The sequence below is a fragment of the Cyprinodon variegatus genome, unplaced genomic scaffold (genome assembly GCF_000732505.1).
Source record: "Cyprinodon variegatus isolate N-32 unplaced genomic scaffold, C_variegatus-1.0 Scaffold52, whole genome shotgun sequence".
Lineage (NCBI taxonomy): Eukaryota > Metazoa > Chordata > Actinopteri > Cyprinodontiformes > Cyprinodontidae > Cyprinodon > Cyprinodon variegatus.
In genome coordinates this window covers 837,624-862,795 of record NW_015150505.1, presented here as the reverse complement: position 1 = coordinate 862,795, position 25,172 = coordinate 837,624, and the positions used below count along the sequence as shown (strand labels likewise).

Here is a 25,172-nt window from a genome sequence, read left to right as displayed (position 1 = left end):
CCCTGCGCCGTATGGACACGCCGGGCTGTCAGCTCGCAGACCTTTTCTAAAGCAGATTAACCTGATACTTGAGTAAACAAAAACAAAAGTGATGAATCCCCCAAACATCTCAGGCTTGGCTGATGACTCAAACACTGAGCCCATTGATGTCCACTCAACCATCCTGCAGCTACTAGCTGTTTCTGCAGCCGGGGGGGTGGGGGCCCCCCACCCGGACCCAACAGAAACACACACAGCGGCTGACAAATGGAGTAATGACTAATCTGTGACGCTTTGCTGTTCCAACAATGCGGGAAACATAAAATATCGCTTAGCGTAATGATGAGACCCACTTGATTATCAATAGAGATCTAGCAACAGGCTCCTCATGGGGCTGAGGAGCTGCCGGCACCTTTTCACGCAGGTCAGCGTGCGGAGAGGAAAAAACACATTAGAGCTCGAAATGAGGCTGCTTCACTCAGCAGCCAATTCACATTACCCAAAGAAACTTCCAGAAAAAAAAAAAATTAAGAAAAGGGAGAAAATGCAACAAATGTGTCTGAGGTAGGCCTGGGGGATATAAACATCTTATTACGATATCGGATGATGAGTGAAAACGATAAAAGTCACTATTAAGAAAAATAAAATATACTTCTTCACAGCGTTTCTTAGGCCCACAAGAAGAGCGATGATGAATAAACACATTGTCCTCAGGATACCTGGCATATAACGATGCATAATCTATATCCTTATGCATCTCTTAATAACCGCATTTAATCATAGTCTTCAAATTGATCAGAAAAATAATTACAGAAAAAGAAGAAAAATGGTTATTGAATAAATAGTAATCATTGATTTCAATTTATTGTTTAGACAATAAATTTAGACAAATGCACACTCCTACTCTGAGGATAGTTAGAGGTTCTAGAAATAAAATAAAAACTTTATTTAAAGCCTTGATTATGGTAGGGTTCATCAGCTGTGAGAGAAAGCTACAATAATATTAAAAATCTAATACTTTGCTAATATAAATACTTTTTTTTTTGGTTTTTATCTTCCTTAGCTACACTATTACCTCAAAAACCTTTACAGGACAGGCTGCTTTGCTGCAAAAAACAACAATATATATTTAATTGAAGAACTCCTGCACTTTAAAAAAATAACTCATAGAATTTAATAAGCACTCAGTTTGATAGAGAGAATTAGCTCAAATTTTATTAGTAAAGTCTATCTAATTTAATAGCTAAAAACCCCAAGAGAAATTAGGTAACGTTTACTCAAACTTACAAACTTTAAATACAGGAATACATTCGCCTGGAATCGAACCATGATCGCCGTTGTGTAAAGCAGCAGTGCTATAAACTAAACCATCGTCTAGTTCACTTTCCTGACTTTTCACACCGTGCAGACAACAAGGCTGCACAATTAGTCTGATTGAAATTACTGTTTTCAAACAGAAAATAAGAAAACTCAATATTTATCATTTATATACGGTTAGATTTAAACAACTAACAACACATAATTTTCTTGCTCTAAGGTTCATTTGCCGTCTGATCTGTAGAGGTGATTTTTATCTGATTTTCAAAGGATTGCACTTAGCATCCACCAAAATCCTTTCTTAGAGGGGTCTAATGATGATCATTGGTGGGGTGAGAGCCTATATCTGTAAATAAGCAGCTCAGGAAACCTTGCAGAGTTGATCCTAAAATGTGAGGCGTCTCTTAGATTGAGAACAAACAGGACAGGATGCTGATCACATGATCGTACCTCCTGAGTTTAGAGAACCATTTTAACTTCCCTCGCTGCTTTTGCAAACTCATGAATATTTGTTGGACCCACATAAATAGTGCATAAAGATGAAGCAGAAGAACTGTTTAACAGATTACTGTAAGCTGCAAGTCTTTCAGGTTTTGTCTCTTAATATTTGCATACTTAGACAATGAAATTATGCCTAACGTAAGCTCAGTCAGATTTTTAAAAGCGGTTTTCAGCTCTTGCCTCAGATTGCTTTTGATTTGGGTCTGGACCTTGATGTAATTGTTTTAACATTCATAGCAAAATGTGTTTAATTGTGTTAAATTTCTAGTGTCACCATTGAAACTGCTGTGTTAATTCAACGCTTGTTTAGTATAATTTAACTGTATAGTGGAGGAAGTTCTTTTTCCTGGATGGATCATTTAAATAAGTGGTCCTCCTAATTGTCAATCATTCTGGTGATATGTTTAGGTAAGGCCATACAACGTTCTTGCCAGTTGATAGCTATCTTTTTCTGCGCATGCCCACTTTCAGGTGTGTATGTGTGGTGACCTACGGTTTCAGCCAGTCATTGAAGCTCGCCTTTCTCACCATGATTCGCTGTTGTACATACATTTTCACTGACCGGTGGTGAGTCTGACATTATGGAAAAAATTGCAAATCTTTTGGAAAGTAAGCTTTTATGAGGAATGCAAACAGCATCTTTTAAACAAAGCATGCACAAGGAGAAATAGGTTGTGAATGCTCTTGCACGCGTTTAATAGATGTTCCCTCTCCAGGTAAAGAATTGTGCATGTACTTTTTTTTTTTAATTAGAGAGGGTTCTTTTCAAAAATTAGGCAAAATCTTCCCCTTTACATTTAAACAGTCAAGAGTTAGTTCCTCCAAAGGGTCTTCTTTTCAAAGATTCAGAATACGGGTTGCTAAATTACACGTGCAATGCTTTTTTTAGTACATGGTCGTGTTGGGGAGGATCTGCAAAGATTACTGCGTAAATGTAAACATGTGCAAAACAGTTTGGTTCAACCTATTAAAATTAGCAGATTGTGGGTTCTAGAGAAAGCTGAGAAAGGTTGTAAAATAAAGATGAGGTTCAAAGCCATGTAACTGGAGGTCATAAACATAATGAATAAAACATAAGTATTGACAAAATAGGAAACCTATTGTTAAATCATATTTATGAAGCACCTTATGTTGGTAGCCTAGTGGAAAGTTGAACATGAAATAATGAAAAACGAGAAAGTCGTCCTTGTTGATTAACTCCCACCCATCCCTGTTGCGAGGAGTTAGAAATGCACTGTTGTCTGTCATTGGACCAATGCCTGCTTCTTGGCAACGAGGACTGGAGATATTTTTAAGTGCCAGTTTGCACCTGACACTCAGAAGTACTAAAATAGGCACAAAAACTGCAGCTACAGCTGAGTTTTAACTCTGGAATTTGGCACGTAGAAAATATTTACCTTTCCATATCTTCCACTCATGAATTTCAACAGTTTGTTCAATAGAATATAATCTGCATATTGAAGGGGGCAGACATGGAAAATAAGAGTAAGCTATCTGCTGAGCTGCAAACATAATCTGCTCTGTGTAGACATATTTGCGCTCGTTTTAAGATGCGCAAACCTTCTGAAGATGTTATTAAGCTGCAGAAGCAATTTTGGCTTTCAGAAGTTTCTCCCAGGATTCTGACCAAATGGACTTCGGAGTTGCAGGATGCAGGAGTTGGCCCTGCAATTGGAGGGTCACTGGTTGCAGTGAGGGTTGGGCAACATTTTATCAAATTGCCTGCTGTTGATGGTAGGGGGTGAGTAGCACCTGTGTACGGCAGCCTTGTTTCTATCAGTGTGCCCCATGCCAATAAAACAGTTGTAACTGGAGCTTTAGTTGAAAGAGGTATATTTTGAGTCAATATTAGAGAGAGAGTCCAAATATTATCTGTTTTTGAATGGAAATATCTTCCTTTTAGAGAAATAATTCCTGTTTTATTAACTGTATAATATGTTTTTCTTTCAAACTTTCCCAATTGTTTGTTATTTTTAAGTCGCTGCAGGAAGGACAACCTTTGCTGCATTTTCTTTGCAGCAGCATCCTAGGTAGCAGTTGTTTTTAGGAAGCTGAGGACATGCAGGTAGGTTTTATACTCATGCCAGGATGTATTCAACAGTGTTTGGTCTGATGTTCAAAGTCAAAGACGAGTGTTTGATTAAACTACACCTGAACCAACATCTTTAATGTCTTCTAACAAACTGCCGGACTCTCAAGACCTTAATTTGGTTGCACTTGATATTAACTAAAGGAGCCGGGGCTCCACATTTACCCTAAACTTCACAATTTTGTGTAGGTCTGTCACATTGAATCCCATAAAAATATCTGGAAATGTACATTTGTAATGTAACAAAACTCATAGAAACCTCAAAGCCCTCTGTAGCTGGACATAAAACTAAGCTGGAGATCATTTTTTCAGGTACTTTCAGCTTTATTAGCTTATATAAAGGAGCACTGAAAGGTCCAATGCTCTCCTGATAGTTTAAATTAATCATCTTTCATTATTTTAGCTTCTCATTTTTATAAAGAATAGCAAAGCAAGTCTTATGAGAGGAAAAAAAAGCTCACCTTATCATCTGGTATACAGTGGCGTACATTCTCCATGTACCCGCCAACATCGTCCACATTTGTGTAGCGAAGAAGAATGCGAGCAAAGTCTTCTTCACTGATGGTGGGCATCCCTTTGGAGTAAGAGAGGAACTCTATCTCAAGCATTTCTGTCTGCAGGTTGTCCATGAACCTGAATGAGTGGGACGAAAAAATACTTTACCCAACAAATTTTATTTTATTTTTTATATTTATTCATTCAAAGACTGCCATCATTAAGACAGATGGTTAATTTTTAACATACTTGTAGAAATCTTCAAATTTCAACTCAGCTTTGCCTTTTTTTCCAAAGAAATGGACAAGCAGCGTGGTCTCTGTTTTCTCATCCACATGCTACAAGAGAGAACAGAAACTGTTGGCTATTTACAGATCTAAAGACAAAATATTATATACTTTCATTCTTAAAAATACAGCAAAACACCTCAGCTTTAAGTAAAATTAACAGCTCTCACGTGGCAATACGGAGTTATTATGTAACCATGCAGATAGCTTTGAAGCAAGGAATGTTGGATTACGAATGACATAGTTAATAATCCAGAAATCAGTCACCCGGAGCATTATTTTTTTTATGTCTGCATGGTCCAAACACATGCCGTGCAATAGACTGAGTAAACATGCCACGCCCAATGTAGGAGCTGCTATTTCTAAGAGAAAAAAAAACACATCACCTGCCTTCAGTTTTAACCTTTACTAACAGAACAGAAACATACAGTAGTCCAGGTTCTACAAATGCTGTATTTGTACTTGTCATTTATTACTTAAAAAGTCACCAGCTACCTCCATGAGATCAGAAAACAGAGCTTGAGTCGTGCCGTGCCTGAGAACATCCCACATGCCTGGGTTCCCCACATGCTGGACGTCTTTTTTACGAACCTGTGACCGCAGTTAAAGCACAGCAGGTTAATAGGACAAAATGCGTCAGGTACAAGTTACCATTTTTGAAAAGGTTACAAATGGGAAAGGACAAAGTGAGAAGCTGCAGAGCAGACATGCTAGTTGACATGTTCAAATGTCACATGTGTTAATATTAGCTACAATCTTGAATCCTTTTTTCTGGGATCTTAATGGGAATTACCATAACAAACCACTGAATAAAAGGGACGGCAAAAACGATCTAGAAATACTGTAGCTCACCATTTCTAAAATCAAGTGTATTTACCCTTAATTTGAGTGAATGGGTTTAGTAGTTTTACTCCTAAAATAAGATAATTAGATAATATGCACTTAAAATAAGAAAATACAATTGTTTTTTCTTATTTTAAATGTAAATTATGTTGTTCCACTGGCAAAGTGTCTCACTTACTTCCTCAATAAAAGAAAAAATGCACTTATTTACTTATTTTAAAGGCACACAGCGGACTTTATGACCTAAAGAGTTACGCATATGAGTTATTTTAATCCTCATCCACTATACGGCACTTGACACTATTGATGCTACGAGCAGGGCTCCCCTCTTGAAATACCGACTATGTAAGCTCAGAGAAGAGGCACCATCATTGGCCAGGTCATGTGACCTGGAAGAACGTACTAAATATAGAATATCAATATAGAATAGAATTCAACTTTATTTTCATTACACCTTCACAGTGAAAAGCAATTAATTCTCTGCATTTAACCCATCCCCTTTGGGGAGCAGTGGGCCACAGTGTTGGGTCAAGGGTCTTGCTCAGGGACCCAGAGGCAGCTGGGGAGTAGGGCTTGAGCTCAGAACCTCTGGGACCCAAGCAAAATGCCCTACCCACTAGGCCACCACTCCTCCAATACCCACAATATCGTCATGGTATTGTGGGTATTGCTATTATTTTTCCGCCTGCTTGACAACTGGTCATGGCTGAGGCAAGGAAAAACTTTAAACCTCCTGAGGATGCTAAAAAGAGAAAATGAGAAAGGGATTGTACACAAGGAAAAACAAGAGTCGATCTTGGAAAGGATGTTGTTCATGGCCGCTGGCTGAAAAAAGAAGCCAGACTTTAAACCGATTGTCTTTTCTCAACTTCATTATTAGACTGGTAAGTTAACACTTTGCTCCTACTATACAGACATATATCTTTGTTATTATTTTAAATGTTTAGTAGAAGCAAAATACTGGCAGTTATAGGTCTAGCACCCCTAGTGGCCAAAAGTTACACAGTGTGCCTTCAAGAAAACTGACTTATTTAGATGTTTTCCAGTGTGTGAATTCTTCTCATCTGTACTTTAATGCGCCACAATTATCCGATCAAAGCATCTAAATGGTTTAAATGGTCAACGGACATGATGCTCCCAACACCATGTTTCACTGCACCTACAGTACATATGTGGTGTTTTTAAATTTCCCCCCCACACAGTGCTATCTGGAGTAAGATAGCCATATTTACTCTGATTTTTATTCATTAAGGTATGAAAAACCTCTTTAGAGTTATCCACACTTTGTTAATAAGTGACATGAAATCCCAACAAGATATGAAATCACTGAAGTCTGTAGCTCTCATGTACCAAAACTTAAAAAATCCACAAGCTAAGATTAATTTACTGAGGGATCCGTCTTCGGAGAACACAGGCAGAACAGAGGGGTGAGCTTTGTGAGAAGCATGCAGCAGCAGTATGGGCCTGACACGAGCCTGGTCTGCAGCCATGCATGCAGCCTTTTGGCCAGACACTGCTGCCTGAGTAACATGTGTCCGCTAGGCCTGAGCGAGGCTTTGTTTAAGGCATCCCTATACCTGAAAGCAGCCTAATGTCATGATCTAAAGCAGAGCTCCAAAGTAAATGCAGGTTATGGAAACCTTTCCGTTTAGAATGTTGTTGTGAAACATTGTTTTTGGTCTTTTGTCTGTTCCACATCTGCTGTTTGATGCAACATAAAAGCAAGAAGCCACTATTTTCCTCAATGAAGTCATGCTTTTCATGGGAAATGACCCAATCATTATTGTTATTACAGTTTACTCACTGTAAAACACAACCGCTGAAAATAATTTGGCTGTTATTGTTATGCTCTATAGTCGTCCGTATCGCAGGATATCTGTTTTCTGAGCGAGAAAAACTATGATTTCAACACCGAAAACCATGTGTTTCTTCGTTGCTTCCAAGCAAAGTCCTGAGATTTCAACATGTGTGCACAAGAAAGCAGAGCAGCCAGCTGCTGCTGACACCTCATCGCTCGCTTGATCTCATAATTAATTATATTTATGAATCTTGTTTGGATTTTCATGTCTCAAAGTCTGAGGCGCAGTGTGAGACAGCTGATTAAACAGCTCTTCCTCCGTGCCTCGCTGCGTTCTTTAACAGAGAGAGAGATTTACGACACAAACCAGCAACTAATTATGGAACAACACACTTCATTGCCCCGTGTTGCCCCCCCCCCCGCCCCTCATCTGAACAGATCCTGAAACAGTTGTAATTAGAATATGCTGGGGGAAAACCCAACCGCAGCACCGGAGGCAGGGTCTGTCGCAGTATGTGTTCTTAAGAACCTGACTGAAGCCTGGAAAAGTGCCTAGACCAGAGCTTCTTCTAACTTACTGGTAACTTCATGGTCAAACCCATCTGAAAAGGTAACCTGAGCCTGAATACCGCTCCATAAGACACTGTAACGATGAAGCATGGGGTCCAGACAGAAAGCTTGTCAGTCTTCAGCTGGGAGCTTTCTGAAGTGGATTCTGTTGCCCAACCTTGTCAAAAGGTGAGCGCATAAATCACCTTCATTGTATCTGCTCCACAAACACATACATATGTTAGATACCACTGAAGTAAAGGGTGGTGTGTATTTGAATTTCAACAAATTAAGTGAAGATTATCTTGTTTTAACCCCCACAGAGACCAAGAACTAGCTTCTATTGCTTGTTTGGATCGGTTATGCATAAATAAAAGCCATGCAACAAGCAGAACAGTTTAATGTCCTCAACGGGAAAAGAACAATACGTACATTGTGCGTCTGGGATTGGTGATGACCATAAAGCTGCAGGCTCTAAAACACAAACAGAAGGAAAAAGACCTTTGCTTCAACAAACAATATATTAATCTCATATAAAAGAAAACGACATGAGTTTTCAAAGAGCAGACTTATTTAATACGGCTTTCAGTGTGATCCAAGATCAGTCAGGGTCTTAGATTGATGAATCCACTCTGACCTTTTTATGTTGTCTCCTGACATTATGTTCCCAAATCTAGAGTGGCCTTTCTAATGATCTTTTTGATACTCATAGGGGTGTAAGATTAATTTGAGACTGTCCAGAGATGCTAAAGTTTGCCCTGGAAAAGCAAGCTCCACAGCGTTGTTTGTTTAGTGCGATAAGACCTCAAAGACTATCTCTTATCGCTCTATTCAGCCCGTCTGTTTACATCCACCTGCATGTGGTATAAGAAGCCCTAAAGAGATGAAAGCCTCAGGCATGTTTTACCCTGTATGACCACAATCACCCCTGTTCCCTCGACGACTGCTGGAAGTGTTGTAGCAATAAAAAAAAAAAAAGACTTAAAATTTTAGTCTTGTAGTATAGATGCTTCTACAATAATTGCCGTCAGGAGTCTTCAGGTAATTCAGTAGTAGTTCAGGGTGTTTACAGATGTTCAAAGTCATGCTGCCTCAATGAGTCCGGCATTAGTTTTTTAAATTTCCACACTACTACACATTCTACCTTCGACTGTGGGGGTATATGGGAACGATGGCGGCTCAACCAGAGGTTGTTCGGCCTCTAAAAGGTTCCTATTTAGGTGCACATTATGTGAACATTTTCAGTTTTATAGAAAGGAAACAGAACAAGGCATGGAGATCTTTGTTCATTCTGTTTCCAGTGCTAAGCAGCAGATGTATTAAGGGCTGGTTATGCTCCTGCAGCAGTGTGTCGCAGTGAGCTTGTCTCAGGTATGATGCAGATATTTTTGATTTATGCTCAAAGTTGAAGCATGGTCTGTGCTATGTTTATTCCACGCCACAACGCAAAAGGGGAAACTAGCTGTGGGTCTAGATACAGCCGAGGCGGTAAGGAAATGGGGGCAAGTTTGTCCGACAACGGAGGGACATGAGAACAAAAAAGAGGAGGGATCCAGGTGGAAAAAGGGTCCTAGCGTTCTCGCGCACCTCGCTCTTCTAGCTGGTCCAACTTCACAAGTCGTTTTCCACAATGATGTTCATAAAAATAAAACAAGCTGGTAAGGTACCAAACAGGAGATACGCATGACTGGAGCAGATGTAGATTTGAACGATCAGAGGCCTCCTGTCTGCAGCACTGTCTGTGGTCACCTACAATTTGGGAGAGGTGGGGCAGGGTGTCTGCGGAGGAGGCGGGGACGTCTTTGCATTCCCCGCGCACCTACGCAGACGACCTAGTTTCGAAGTGTAAATCGGCCGTTAGTGTACAGCTTTAGTTGAACTCTAGAGAAGTGGACATGTGCTTCTCTAGGGGGATTTAACACAGTCTAGATTAGCCAAAGACTTATTCGTTTAAAGCAGTTTCATGTCCATCAAAACATCAAGTTTACAGTACTGGCATGTTGTTTTTTCTCCATTCTTAAAACCAGCAAAGAGCAACTGGTATCTGTATTACCGCATACTAACACTGAAGCAAAAGATGAAGCCATCGATAACCAACTGAGGGACACTAGACACTCTGATAAACTTTAATCTAAAAAAAAGCTTTAGTTTAGTTTATTCTTGTTAAAGGTGCCAATAAGTGATGCACTGAAGAAAAACACTGAATTTTTTTAGCACATCTATTAATGCAATAAAATATTGCTTTGTAGAAAAAGGGGCCTCGTCATATGCTCTGCATAAAAAAACATAAAAATCAATATGTTCATGAAAAAATTAAGCAATATACAGCAAGAGTTCATCCTGATAGTGTTAACTTTGTCACTTTTGAACCAAAAAATAGTTTTTGCACCAATTTGCAAGCATAAGCATTGTTGTACACTATCGCCTTCTGCTGGTAGGACTTGTTTTTAACATCCATCAACTTGATTCAACTCGTTTTTTCCCCCCCAGCTTTTATTGTCATTTTACTGTCACAAGTACAGAGCAACGAAATGTACTCTCTGCATTTAAGCCATCGCCTTGGGGAGCAGTGGGCTGCCATTGTGCGGCACCCGGGGAGCAGTGTGGGGTTAAGGGTCTTGCTCAGGGACCCAAAGTGGCAGTCTGTGGGAGTGGGGCTTGAACTCAGAACCTCTTGATTCCAAGCTCTATGCCCTAACCATTAGGCCATCACTCACCTATAAAGTTTTGTTTTTTTTAAGGCTGCCAGCTAATGTGCGGCACCAGTGGGTTAAGGGTCTAGCGAAAGGACACTGAGCGGCAATCTGTGGGGCTCAAACTCAGAACCTTAGCATTCAAAGCTCTACACACTACACACTACCCACAAGGCTACCATTCACATCCTGCTTTATTGAACTTTTTTCACACTTCGTCTTGGACCTTTCCTTTTCCTTTTTAAAATTCCTCCAGGTAAATGCTGATATGTTCGGCTCCCATACTTCCTTGTTTCAACAATTTGTATACTGTACCTCGGATCTAGTGTTCTTCAAATGCAAAGAGTCACAGAATTTAACATGTGCTCACGTTTGATTCCCAACTTTCACATGTGGATCACATTTATGCAGAGCATCAAGTATCATTTTGTTCCCGTATAGCAGTCACATGTGCATCACATACTAACATTTTATCTTCCATGTGAATATCATTAGAGCTTTGTATAAAACCCTTTCACATACATGAAAAAGTCAGTGTTTGTGTGTATGTTTTATTGTGCATTGTAATACAATTATTATGTAATTTATTATACAATATTTATAATGTCAAAAATAGAATAAGGAGTTTTAAAAATAAATGACTGACATAAACATGCATTTTCAAACAGTTATTCTGTTTTTTTGTTTTTTTTTTACCTTTTTTATTAAAACTGATACATAATTTTGCTTCTGTAAAAATATTGGTTAGATTTTTGCATTTTGTTTTATGTCTTCATTCACAGCTGCAATTTTGCAGGACCTCCGCCCTCTTGAAAAGAGGTTCACATATGATAAAATATTTATCCTATGAATATCCTGAATATCATGTAAAGCAAGGAACCTGAAGTTTCCCATTGAAATGATGAATCACGTGTAAAAGTCCATTAGTATGTGTTGATTTCATGTTAAAAGCACATTTTATCACATGTGAATAAACTGTGTTTCTAACATAAAACATTGCAAATCCAAGCCTATATATGTGCTTTAAAACGAGTTCCACATGCTAATTTCACATGTGGTGTTTGGGTTTTATGAGTGATTTTCACATGTAAATTTCATTGTGTTTTCTCTGTAATGGATTTTATTGTAAAATAGAGAAAAGCTAAAGTTTATTGAAAAATAAAGCTAAAACAAAGGTAAAATGACAAGCTAACAATGCGCCATAATCAGAAAGCCTTTGCATGCAGCCCGGTGAGCTACTGATGTAGAGATATGTCAAGTCATTGTATAAGATTACACCCTTTGCACATCTTTACCAAGGATGCCAAAAAAGTGTAGGGGATGCAGAAAAAGTCTTTGGCTTTTGCACATATTAAGCATCATTGGATAGACTTCACAGGTGTAAAGCTTATTAACCCAGCTCTTCCTTTCTATGTTAGAGACCTGGACACAAACCGATGATTTGCTGCTGGAAGACAATGAAAATAGAATGAAAATCAAACTTACTTTCTGCTCCTGTCTTTCAGAATCACCAGTAACTTCTTTTCTGTCTCTTTTCTTACGGAAAATTTCCTCCAACTATGAAAGGAAATAAGCATCAAGGAGATTGTGATACACTAAAGTACTTTTTGTTGTCTCTTAGGGAATTATTATGGAGGTGAGGTCCCTACCACCAAGAACTCCCTTTTGTCCACCATTTCGTTGCCGTCTGCATCAAACATGTTGAAAGCGATCCGGAATCCCGCTTGAGGCTCTGAAATTAAACAGAGGAAAAAGCTTATTTGAGAAATTTAAACACTATCTGCCTGCTTGATTCTATTGAATTCAGGTCGGGTGTATACTGACTTGTTAAAATGCAGAGCAGAAAAAGGTACTCGGTGTAACTGATGGCACCTGGAACAAAGAGGAAAAAATATGAGGCAAGGCATGAAACAAAAGCCGAAATGTTCCTTTTTGCACTCAGGACGGCATCAAATGGCATTAATTGGTTAGTTCAGGGTGTTTACAGATGTTCAAAGTCATGCTGCCTCAATGAGTAAGCCGTCCGCAGTGACAAGGCACGCCTCCAGACACAGGTAATCTCCTCGCGCTCACTGATAACATCTTAAAAGGTGCCTTTTACCTCATGCTTGGTGTTCCTCTCACACAAACACGAAGCTTTACAACCGAGCTGACCTACCAGGACAACAAACCCAAACAAATTTGAAGGCCCACAGCTTCTGATGGTGCTTGGGTAACAAGGTGTAATACATTCTTGGGTAATCTGTCACTGATTGAGAATGGCCGATTCAGGTCCTGTGTGGAGGCCTTTGTTGTGCGACATGGAGAATGGAAGAGTAAGTGTCAGGAGACATCTCAGCCGACTCGCTAGGATTCTCCCTCCTGCCTCTGAAAGCATTCCCAAGCTTTTGTTTGCTCGGGATGATAGAGAATCGAGCGCAGATAGTTCTGGGTGAGTGCTCGGGGTGTTATGGGAAAAGAACTCAGGAACAAGGTTTGCTGCAGGGAAATGTTTTCAGAGGAAAGAACACCCAAGAGAAGAAACAAGACTACAAAGGAAACACGTCTAATTTTATTGTGTTCCTATAAGTGCTGGAGCTCTGTTGCTCGTAGGATCAGCTTTTAATTAAGCAGATTTCTACTAAAAAACATCCCACAGGGGAGCTCTCCATCGTTGTGTCTCTGCCCCACAATGACAGCAGAGGTCCGCCTCTACTGGCTTTAAAGCTTAAAATTCAGGAGGCAGAAAAAAAAATCTTTTAAGATTCCTGCCATGTCTCACCAATACCACACACCTTCATCCTGGAGGGGCACCCCCACTCCTCCCCAGCCGCTCAGCCTCTGAGCTCAAGTAGATGTTTTTAGACAATACAAAGAATTCCTCAGAAACACTTCATACGGAGTGGCAGTCCCGGAGATGTAATCCAATGCTATTCTCTGGCTTCACGATGTCCACGGTGATCGGAGCGAAGGGGGTGGGGGCGGCCGGTGGGACATGTCTTGACATAGCGGAGTTCAAACAGCTCCCTCATTCTCTAAAGTAGCGCTTTGTGAGCAGATCAATCCAAATCTTTTTTTCTTTTTCTTTTTTTTCCCCTCCTGACAAAGCTGTAGTGTTTAACAGCAGGATTAAAAGCCCCGAATCCCAGTGCCGGCACTTAGCTAAAGCAACAGGGGGAGAGAGGAGAGCCCTGCTGGCTCACCTGGGACACCGAGCTGGAAGCGTGCAGGCCCAGGTGGGAATGCTTAAAAGGAGTTTCACTCAATTCACTGCAGAGTTCCTTCAAAGACACCATGGCAACCTGCATAAAAGGAAACTTGTTTCCTAACTTAGTTACAAAATGATTTCAAGACACATGAGAACAGATCTCTGGGTAATTTTAAGCCAAAAACAGAGAAATCTTGTCTTTTATAATGGTTCACATGCTGCATTCATGCATTGAACTGCTACAGAATAAAGAAATTATGCCAAATTAGGTTGGCAAAGATTTTTATTCTTTATTCTGTAACACAAATTGATTTTGTTTTTTTTGTTGTTTTTTTGCACTCTGCATTTCTATACGTATGCAACACTGGGCTTCCTGCCGTCATACCTGTCCCTTACCTCCCTTTTTGTCATGTTTTTCATTATTTTTCCACAAATAAAAATCCATCATTTGTGCTACGCTTTTCTAAAAAGCCCTACCTGAGTGTAAACTTTATAGAAACACAGTTTTGCTGCAGTTATAATTTGAAGTCCTTAGTTCTGCATCTCTACCACCTTCTGACTCCAGCATTCCACACGTCATTTGGTCTGCTTGCTCATTTATCATGCTGCACTTGTATCGTATCCCGCACACAGAGCCAGCATGATCACAAACACAGCATGTGAGTGCAAAACTTCCTTTGCACAAGTTTCTTCTGTTTATTTTTGTTTTAATCCATTTTGAAGCCTAAGGTTACTGTAACCCACTGGTTAATAATAAATGGGTCAGTTGCTGAAGTAATTAAGTAATTACCTGATTAAGTCTTTTATAGCATTCTGTACTTTGGGATCAATATCGGAAATCAAAAAGTAATCAAAAAGTATCAGGACATAGTTGTATTTTTGAATATAATTTTCCCAGACCTGCCAAAGATAATCTTATTTAGTTCCAGTGTTGGACTTAGCAATTCTAAATTATGATCATGCCTCAATCGATGCATCCCAGGGATGCTCCATTCGATTGTTTAGGGTTGTAATTTCCCTCAAACGTAACCTTACACTCCAATCTTAGGTCTTTTTGAGCCTCTAACATATTTTTTTTTTAGCATTTAGCTTCATCCGTCTTCCTATAAACAATGCTGCTAGCTTGTCTAACCTACAGCCACAATAACAGCATGAAATTCAAAGTTTCCAAATTAAACAAGCTAAATTGCATGTGCATTTTTTTTGCCTAATGCCTGTGTGCAAAAAGTAGGGATATTGCAAGTGACCTATAAAGATTGGTGCGCAAATTTTAAAACAGAGCAAGCAGATTGTGTGTTCTACAGGCAGTTTGAGAGTGGCCATAAAAGACAGTTCGGTGATGGAGGTATCAGACATAAGGGTGATGTAAAAGATAATAATTCTAATACTAAATTATGTTTACAGAGCAATTTACATAGGCAGCCATCTCTGAAAAAAAAATCAGATAAAAGTAACTAAAGTTAAAAATCAAACAAACAGTCAAAAAAATATTGAATTTGATAAAGAAGCAAATATATAAAATGTAACCATGCTTCCTACACAATATTGTTTTATTCAATTCAAAGAGAAAAATAAATTCCTTATGTAACTAAAAAGATACACATTTTCACCCCCTGCCCACCCCCACCCCTCTTTTTTTCTATGAATGTCATTGTACTATTGCTATTTCTGATGGCTAAAATATCTCTACATGTGCACAGAATCTCTCTCCATCATCTAACAGTCTTCCTAGGCATCCTTTGTGGCAACAAAGACCGCAGATGTTGTTGCATGTCAATTTGCATCTTATTTTAGTACTAATTATGACCACAAAACTGTGAACGCAGTTGAGATTCAGATTTGGAAAATTTCTCTGCATTTGGTAAATACTAACATTTGTATATCCTCCACCCAACACTTTGCATGGTTTGGTCATTAGAATATGAGCTGCATATTGATGAAGGGACACCAAGAAAAAAAAAAAACAAGGTTTCCACATGCTGTTTGCTGAATTGCAAACACATCTGACTATACACCTTCTTTGAAGATCTGCTCTGCTCGTACAAACACGTTTGCATCTGTTTTAGGACATGCAAACCTTCTGAAGATCAGGGCCTGGGTGCTTTAAATGAAATCCAGAGTTCAGTTTTACTCTAATCTGACCTCAGCCTTTTTCCGCGTGGTTGCTGGAGATAAAATGCTGGATTGAACTTCTTCACAACTTTCTCCCTGACCTGCTTTCTTCTTCTACCTCATGCAGTAAAAGCCCCGGATATGGAAATCTGACATTATGATGTCACTAAATATGGAAAAAAATGGTCATGAAGTATTGGGCACTTTTTCCAGACGCATTGTTGTTATATCATGTTGTTAAAATGAATAAGTAAATGGGTATAAAGGTGCTGATGATATTGGCAAGAAATTCGGATTTCCGTAAATTTGAGAAGTAGATATCTTTTTGTTGCTATTTTCAGAATGGACGTACTCTTGTGTTTTCCATTTTGAGGAGAAATCCATGACTCAGTGTTATATTACATTTAGAAAAGGTTGGGGTCTTGATTACTGACTAAAAGCTATTTGGTGGTTTTATCCATCCAAAAAGGTTAAGTAAAAATGTTAAAAGTGCTTGAGTTATATTTGTGAGTTTTTTTTATGATATTTAATAAAGGATTTCTGTTACATTTAATGATTTATTTCAGTTTTTCACCATCTGTGTAGCGAGTATGCATTTCAAGGGCTTGCTGGGAATATTTACAAGCAGACTGATGGGGAGATAAGATAGCGTTTACAGCCTGAACCCTCTGCTGTGGATCACAGACATGTGTCACAACAGAGATCCCTCTGAATGAAACAACATTCGAGGGATTTGCGTCTGCAGTAAATCAGGAGATGGGATCTACCTCTCTCTCGCAGATTTCTGAACAAATTAGATGATCCTTTCCAAACAGGAGGAGTATCCGACAGCAGCTTGTCTAATTCCTGGGAAAACAGAGGAAAAGCCGGGTTGAATTACAGTGAATCCAGCTGTTTTCCACGGATAGAGAAGAGATTGAGTAAAAAAAAAGCTTTGATGGCTTGAAAACTCACCTTTTTAGTGACGGACCTCCATCCTTTCTTACCTAAAGAAAGCAAGACTCAATGTTAATATGTAGGTCAAAAATGGAAAACATGGGGTTAAATAGAAATCAGTGCCAGGGAGGGTGAGCTGGGAATCAAAACTGAAAACAGGTGTTTGCTTGGACAGAAAAATAAATCTCATATCACAATGAACACATTCCAGAGGCCTATAAAGCAGCAGATAAGACAGGCGTGTCTTTGAAATAAATCTGGCTGGAAAGTAACGTTAATAACAACAACAACCTTATAAAAAAAACATTTCAGCAAAAAATCGATGTTACAGGATATAAAATTGTTATTTCAAAGAGTAACTTTCAGATTTTTCATACCTTCGTAGACAAAAAAAATGTCATACCTTCCTGAACGCCCAGCTACAAACCCACCATAAAGCCCTACATCTAGACTTTTACAACAAATGAGCAATTAGCAACGTGACGATAATGAGCCTTGATGTGTTATAATGTTGTTTGTTTGACAGAGAAGAGACACATTACAGCCAGCCGCACACCATACATCACAGTCTTATCATGACATTTACGGAATCTGTGCAAAGTAATTCGGTCTCTGTGGGTCCCTGCAAGTTTGTAGCCACATAAATGAGCCATAAAAGTAGGGTTGCTGGTAAAGATGTCTATCTTTATGCAGGTGTTATGACTAAAGCACTTCAGGGCCTGACTTATTGTCCAATGACACTTTGCAGGCCCTCAGCAGAAAAAAGTTTCCAGGAAGAACCAGCAGAACTTTCATAAAAAAAACTGTTATTAAACTGTTGCATAACATAATAAATGCTGAAAAAAGGCCAGGATATATTTTGATAGAGGTTTGATTAAGCCAATAGAAGTTGACTAAATGGTGGTCTGCTAAAGTATTGACACCTCTTAAACTTTTTCATGCTTTTATACTACAACCACAAGCATTACTCTATGTCAGGGGTTCGAATAAAGAAAATCATCAACCAGTAAATGTCCGGAGACATTTTTAATTATAATCTGTTACTTTAAACACAATTTAAGACTGAAATAAAATTAGGTTTTTATGCATCCATGTTATACATTGAATTTTTTAAATAAAAAAAAATAGAAAATTTGTCCATTTTAAAATCTAAAGGGTTTTTTTAAGTAAAGAACAACAATCGTTCAGTTTGGTATAAAGACAATTTCCTGATTCACATATTTTATAAAACACCTGAACTGACCTTTTGTTTTTCCTTTTTTCTGTCTTAATGTTCGCAGTGGGCTTTATGCAGTGGGCTTTATGCTGCCCTGCAAGGCTTTAAACCTGTGTTTGAATGGAGACTAAGCCATTCTAAAGCACATATCATGGAGCTCATTTTGAGCCTGGATCCATATTTATTTTTGATTCTGTTCATGGTGGAGAACCCTGCTTCACAGCAGCAGGTTGAGCCAAACATACTCAAAGTGTGCAGGGTCATCTTCATTTCACTTTTCTTTCATCAGTTCACCACAGTTCTTCCAGCAGTCCACACTTTCTCTGCTCTATTTTTCTCATCATCTTCTCCTTCTTTCCCGTCGCCCGGCTTGCCACAGGTTTGCCTGCTGTGTCTTAAAGTAGCAGCAGCAGCAACCCAGACTGACAGCTCATTGGCTAATTTCTATCACGTGTAGCCTGGTCCCGGCACTCCGGACGGTTTTACCATATTAACAGGAGAAGAGTTGCAAGTGAAGTTCGACACAGTCGTCAGACAAAATGCGGTAATTGATAAATGTTTTAAAACAGGTTGGGTCGGGATTAGCCAGCAGGTGGGTCTGGATCCTGAATGCGGCCCGCCACTCTGTGACCTCTGGTCTATGTTATTCAGATGGGGGGGTAGAGCAGCCAGAAATGAACAACTTCAACATATTGACTTAAATACTAAAATGTACAAAACATAATGAAATTCAGCAAACAGAGACCTTTTTTCTAAAGAATTTTGTTTTTCAGCATACATTTTGTGAAGACACTACTTTCAGGCACTAATTTATACAGGGTTCTCCCCAGCTTATTTCAGGGTAGTGGGCCGTCACGCTGAAATTTGGGGAGCGTTTTTTAAATAAGTGTAGGGACCCTTTGACGAACATCAGGGCTCCTTTCCCAGGGTTCTGTCCACCACATTTCAGCAAAACAAGTTGTCAAAATTACAGTGAAATTAAGTAGATTTAATGAGTTTTTATGAGCGTAAGAGCCACAAGTACTGTATTTTTAAACATATTTGCATATACAAATAAGAAATAGGAGTGGCCTTAGTTAGCAAAGAGCAAAATATTAAATAAGATATGGGTGCAGCTGAGATTTAAAATTATTTTATAATAAGAGTCACTTAATGGCCTGGTATATACAATAAACTGCCAAAAATATTATAAATATAAAATAATATATATCAAATTTGATGACATCCTATTCCTCATTTATAGGGTCTAATTTGTTCAGAGATTCTTGCTCTGAGCAAAGTGTACCCAATCACAAAATCGCCTGTGCTCAGTTAAACCTAAAAATGTTTCTAATGAGCTACAGGATAGGAAACAAAAAAGATAAACAAAACTGTGTGATGCTGATGTATAAATTGGTGTTGCAACTTTCCCATGCGACTTGCAACAATTGTCAAACTCAATCTGATGTTACCTGCTTTGGATAAAGCATATAAATATTGCAGCTGTATGGGTGCGTAGGGGACAGATGTGAGTTTAAAATATATTGTCACTCTAATATAAATAGTCTAAGAAAAATGGAGACAAACTAACTTTTTTATATTTTAATGATTGCAGTTTGTCAATCAAAGTCACATTTGTTCACTAATTTATCTAAATCTGTTGTATAATTTCAAAAATAATTAAAATTTGCTGTTTTAATGTGACAAAATGCAGAAGGAAGGACTCAGCAGGAGTCAAATGGGCCCCAAAGTCATCCTGAAAATCATATTGTTTTGCAGCAGAGATATCAGTTATTAATATATCTTGGATATTTATCCTTTAACCTCTCTATATTTGTCAGTGGACCTAAAGCATCATTTAAATCTAAACAGAGTGTACTATTGAGCATATGGATACAGTAAGCCCTGCAGATTTACTTACTCCTTGGTTCATTCAGAGTGACAGACTCAATGAAGTTTAGAGGCGTCATGTAGAGCTGGCCTTCACACTCTACTGAGCTGAAGAGCCGGAATCTGTTTTCAAAAGACGACATGTAAACATCTCCTTCATCCAGATCATAGGTCTTTACCTGGAGGCAAACACACAACACATAGAAATACCAGCACGTAAGTTCTATTACTGTCTGAAGGATCCTTCGTCTAAAATACCCTGAGCTTTCTTGTTATGAAAAGGCTTTCTTGGTTCAGTAATGGGGTGGGGGGTGGGGTGGGGGGTACAGCAGATACAGCAGATAATGTCCCTAAAACTGGTCAGCCCCATCCAGATCAGACGGCTGGATTAGTGAGGACAGAGTGGATCTCTCTGTCAGGTGGCCCACTGCCAGGTCCACTGGGCATACAGCAAACACCTAGGGAATGCATGCCCCCCTCTGCTTAACCATTAACCCCCCCTCCCCCTCTCCCTTCTTCAAATATCAGGCGCTCTGCCAAGCCAAAGTGTCCAATTTCTTGTTTCCCTGGATAGCTTCTGTCTAAGGACACCGGTCAGCAATCCCTCGCTGATACCGACTAACACCAGACAACCAAACTGTTTCCCTGCAGTGAATTTAGTCAGACATGCTTTACTCATCAACAAGCACAGTGAACACGATCCTTAGCTTGGTCGTTCTTATGGGAGAAAAACAGGGTGACATAAGTTTGAATAAAGCTATAGTTGGGCTCAAATGGGCTGTAAAGCTTAACTGACCAGTCTTTCCTTTATTTAACATATGAATAGATCTTAAATGGGTCAAAATATAAAGAATGAAGAGTTTTCTGAAAGTCCTACATATACAGTCTGATTGACCTTAATGTTGTATTATTATTTCATTGGGATGAAAGATGTTTTCTTTCCTTTTTTTGTTCTGCATCAAGAGAGACTAGGTTGTTTTTGCCTTAATATTGACTTTTGCTTTAATCTTCCAACATGATTAATTACCAGACTGTAAAGTTAATGCTATTTACACAGTTTATAGGGTGTCCCCTAATGGTCAAAACTAGCTAAATATTAATGAAACAGCCCCAACCAACCAGCCTTGTATAACATGTGTGCTTAATGGGACTTTTAGAAATTTGGAAAATTCCTTCTTTTTGATTTAGTCAAGAAAAAAGTAATAAGACATGGAATACATGATGATCTAATTATTTATGGGCACAAAGAAATGTCCATAAAAGGGAGAGAGGAGAATAATTTACTTCCATTAATGACGTTCACACACTGTGGTCAGATAAGCAATAAAGTGATAACTATTTCAGGCAAAGAACCCATTTAATAATCTCTTATTAAATGTTTCTGTCAAGGAGGGCACTCTTAAAATAATTTTTGTATATAATGTTTACAAATACGTTTTTAGATAATAATTACGCATATGACCAGGTCTGATTCAAGGCATTAGCAAACTAAGCAACTGCCCAAGGGCAACTAGGAGGTCCCCAAGAACAATTCATTGTTGGTTTATTTTGCATGTGTAATTATTTCTATGTGATTATCGTAACAAAACGATTTATGATAAAATTGTACATTTTTTTTATCTATATATTAAAAAAAATGAAGAAATCATTGCTTATACATAAAAAAAAACATACCATTATTGTGGTCAGATTGAGGCACAGAAAAGGAAGGACCACAGTAAAGACAAACCTGTCTTCTATTAGTGATGACTACAGAGTGACGGTTGTCATTAATGATGAATAATACAGAGCACTGTATTCAGAGATGGGAAACTTCCTGACATCCTAAAGCACAGACAATCTCATTAGCTCGCTTATTGCTCTCACAATCTACCCTAACCTTAGGGACGCTCTGAGAACAGCCTGCTCTCTCCCTGTGACTGCGGCATCTGCAGAGCAAAGCTTTACCGAATTAAAATAAATAAAGAACTACCTGAGAGCTTCCTTAGCAGGACAATGATGGAGTGGGGTTGCAGTGATTAATATTAACAAAAAGGTTGGTTATCAGATCTGTTACAGTGATGTGATCATTGACTTTGGACACAGAAAAGCCAAAAAGCACACAGAGTGAATGGAAAACTGAGGGAGAACAGTGTAACATTAAAAAAGTAAAATGTGTGAATAAATGTAATTTAGGTTTTTAATCGAGCTTTCCATATACTTACAAGTATTTACATAGTTTTTTAGAGCCAAATATTTAACTTTACATTTAATTTTTCTACCAGGTTTAAGGTAAATTTGAATTTCATTATTTAAAAACATGCTCTGCTTTTTATATTTAATTTACTATGTCTGTTTTTATACAATTTAGTTTATTATTTTTATTTATCAAAGTTATCATAGTGTTAACAGATATTGTTTGTTGTTGTTCTTGTTCTTCCGTTGAGTGCATTTTGTTCCATTATATGTTATCCATCTTGTAAATGTAAATTTGAAAATACACATTTGAACCTGGAGAGACTCAGACAGAGAAAAGCTGCTAATAAACAAAGTGTTATTCGATTTAATGTATTTATGCAGGTAATAAAGGAGATTGGTCAAAAATGCTCTAACTAAGGTAACCCAGCTGATTGCATGGACTCTTTTCCCTCACACCACGCATGCATGTAGGGACAGTAGAGAGGAAAACTCCCTTTTAAACAGGGAGAAACCTCCAGCAGAACCAGGCTCAATGTGAACAGACATCTGCTGAGGCTGACTGGAGTTCAAGGAGATAGAAGCTGATTATACAAATACTGACACGAATAACAGAAGGCTTTGATGCTGTGAATCAATATTCGCCTAATTGAGTAAACTAGGAAAAAAATTAGAGTAGTGTTCCCCCGGGGCCCAGACACTGGTGGTGGATTAAGCCAGAGGGTGAGTGGGACTGAGAATGAGTGAGGAGATAGGGTGGAGTTGGTGAAAGTTCGCTGGCATGTGGAAGGGAAGCTACAGTAGGCAACATGCTAAATGAAGGGGATCTTGAAAGATGATTTGCTTTGGAGGAGGTACGGCCCTGAAATTGATTGGCTAAAGCTTGAATGTGGCACATCAGCAGGTGCTACAGGTGACGCTGATAAGAATCTTCCAGGCTGAATTTTTTCTGTTTTCTCAGATTTTAATTAGTTTTTGTTGTTTTTTTATTAAGTATTTTTTCACATATTTTTTTAAGTCTTGTTTTTCCAGAATTCCCTTTTTACAGATTTAATATTTTTCTTTATAATTCACCTACTTTTAAAATTGCAGTTCAGAGATCAAAATCTCTCCACTCCGATTGCAACAGAAACGCTCGCTTTCGACGCAAACTTCTACAAACAAAAATTTTGTTGCTAACACTCTGCGGACCAATAGAAATGATCTTTTGCTCTATACCCAAGAGTAAAGCCTGCCCCGAAAAGTGCCCGCTCAGAGAAAAAATTTTTCACATCATTTTTTATTTTCTTTTTACATACGCTTATAAAACCAATATTTATTGTAGGTTGTGTATAAATGTCAGGAACGGGTAAAAAAAACTTCCTATAAAGATTGTTTTTTATAAGTTTAACACTATGATTCTATTTATGTTAAAAGAAACAAAAAATGACGTGAAAAATAAGGTACTTCCATAGGCGGTTCTAGACTGGGGTCAACAAGGGCAACCAGTAGAACTGGTCCTCGCCTCTTTTAGACTAAGACTTAGACTACCTTATACAGAGTGTATACCAAACAAAATTTTATTTTGTACAGCTTTCAGACACTGAATGAACAGCAGCTTAGCAGCAAAATTAACATTTTCATTTCATAAAGTGCAGCAGTGATCGAATGTTAACAGTGCTGGAGAAAAATGGTGCAAAAGGCATTGATGTGGAAGTTCTGAGCATTGCAAAAAATTCAGTAGACAAAAATGTTTTGAGCTGATTTATAATTGGTTAGATGTTATCTTTGTAATGCACAATCTCGATTTGAGACTTCATTTAGAGTTGTGTTTTTTTTCAACAGTTCAGCAGTCTGATGGTAGTTTAAAAAAAAAAGCTGTTACAGAACCGGCTGGACCTGCAGCAATACAATTTAGTTTTAAACTAATTTAGAAATTACAGTTAGCTTTAAGTTCAGCTGTATCATTATTGGTTTACAGTTTTTTTGTGTTTGCTTCTCATTACTATTGTTCTGTGTCCCCATGAAAAAACACTGCCTCCCCCACCGCCCCAGAAGATTTCTTCTAGAACCGCCACTGGTTTTCTATATAAATATTTGTTGATTGTGTTATTTATTTGCATTATAACAGTTATTTGCTCATAACTGTCTGTGTTATTGGATCATTTTAAACATTAAATCAGATCAGACTTCACAATCCAACAATTAATCAAAAGGTTACAAGAGAATCAATTTTGATATTACTTTTTCATTTTTACTTGAGCAATTTCTTGGATAACTATTTTCTACTTTTACTTGAGTAAAAAAAATAGTGCTAATCTTACTTCAGTAAAAGTTTTGGATATCCTATCCACCTCTGATCAGCAATTCCTTAATATATGACGTAGTTATGATGTAATATTCATTGTATGTAATATTCACGTGTACTGTAAACGATGTATAGCCTACAAAGGAAACAGGCATCAAAAATCATAAATAAACAAAAACCAAGAAGTGGTCTAAGAGGTCTCTGACCGTTTAGCCATTTCAGCACCAAAGGTCGCGGATAGCTCCCGATAGTGACAGCAACCAGTTAAATGATTTTCATCAGAGAGAGACAGAGAAAGGAAGCCTGTTTAGATGTTCATCTCAGACTGTTTCAGAGTTAAAACTGTACCTTATTGGCTGCAGAGACCGACGGCAGCGCCAGATGTACGAGCGGTGCTTGGAAGCTCCTCGGTCCGACACCGACAACAGAGCCGTAGTAAAGAGCCGCAGCACCGGCTGCGGCCATAGCTCCACCCGCAACCACTTTCAGAGCTTTTCTCCCATTAGAGGAGGCTGGTGGTTGTAACCCCGCAGCAAACGCTCCTGATTTGGAGCTGTTTGATAGAGAAGGAATCAGCCTGCGCAGTGCGGCGGCCATGGTTGTTTACTCAGGCTCTGTTAACCTGGAACACAGAGTCTCGGACATCGCGAGAAATCACGTGGTTGTGTTTGAGAAGAGGAGTTAGACTCAACACTAGGATAAAAAGCGATATTTCATTGATTTCAACCACTCTGGACTCGCTGTTTTGCGCTCTACTTCCAAACCTCAATATTTTTGTGATATTTAGGGGGGGAAAAACGGTTTCTTACAGATAAATTCTACTTGTAAGAACTAAAAAA

General features: G+C 38.5%; 1 protein-coding gene across 1 annotated transcript in view; it reads right to left on the bottom strand.

Annotated features, from left to right (window-relative positions):
* LOC107082375 (calcium uptake protein 3, mitochondrial-like) overlaps positions 1-24,962 on the bottom strand; it is a 31,095-nt gene extending 6,133 nt beyond the window's left edge. The window contains exons 1-11 of the mRNA XM_015371038.1: positions 24,682-24,962; positions 19,903-20,050; positions 16,805-16,836; positions 16,618-16,696; positions 12,376-12,423; positions 12,201-12,283; positions 12,037-12,108; positions 8,291-8,332; positions 5,164-5,259; positions 4,631-4,719; positions 4,348-4,519 (exon numbers count right to left, since the gene is read on the bottom strand). Coding sequence (XP_015226524.1) covers positions 4,348-4,519; positions 4,631-4,719; positions 5,164-5,259; positions 8,291-8,332; positions 12,037-12,108; positions 12,201-12,283; positions 12,376-12,423; positions 16,618-16,696; positions 16,805-16,836; positions 19,903-20,050; positions 24,682-24,930 — 1,110 coding nt within the window. The 5' untranslated portion in view covers positions 24,931-24,962. The remainder of the gene's footprint in view (positions 1-4,347; positions 4,520-4,630; positions 4,720-5,163; positions 5,260-8,290; positions 8,333-12,036; positions 12,109-12,200; positions 12,284-12,375; positions 12,424-16,617; positions 16,697-16,804; positions 16,837-19,902; positions 20,051-24,681) is intronic.
* Positions 24,963-25,172: the final 210 nt, after the last annotated feature.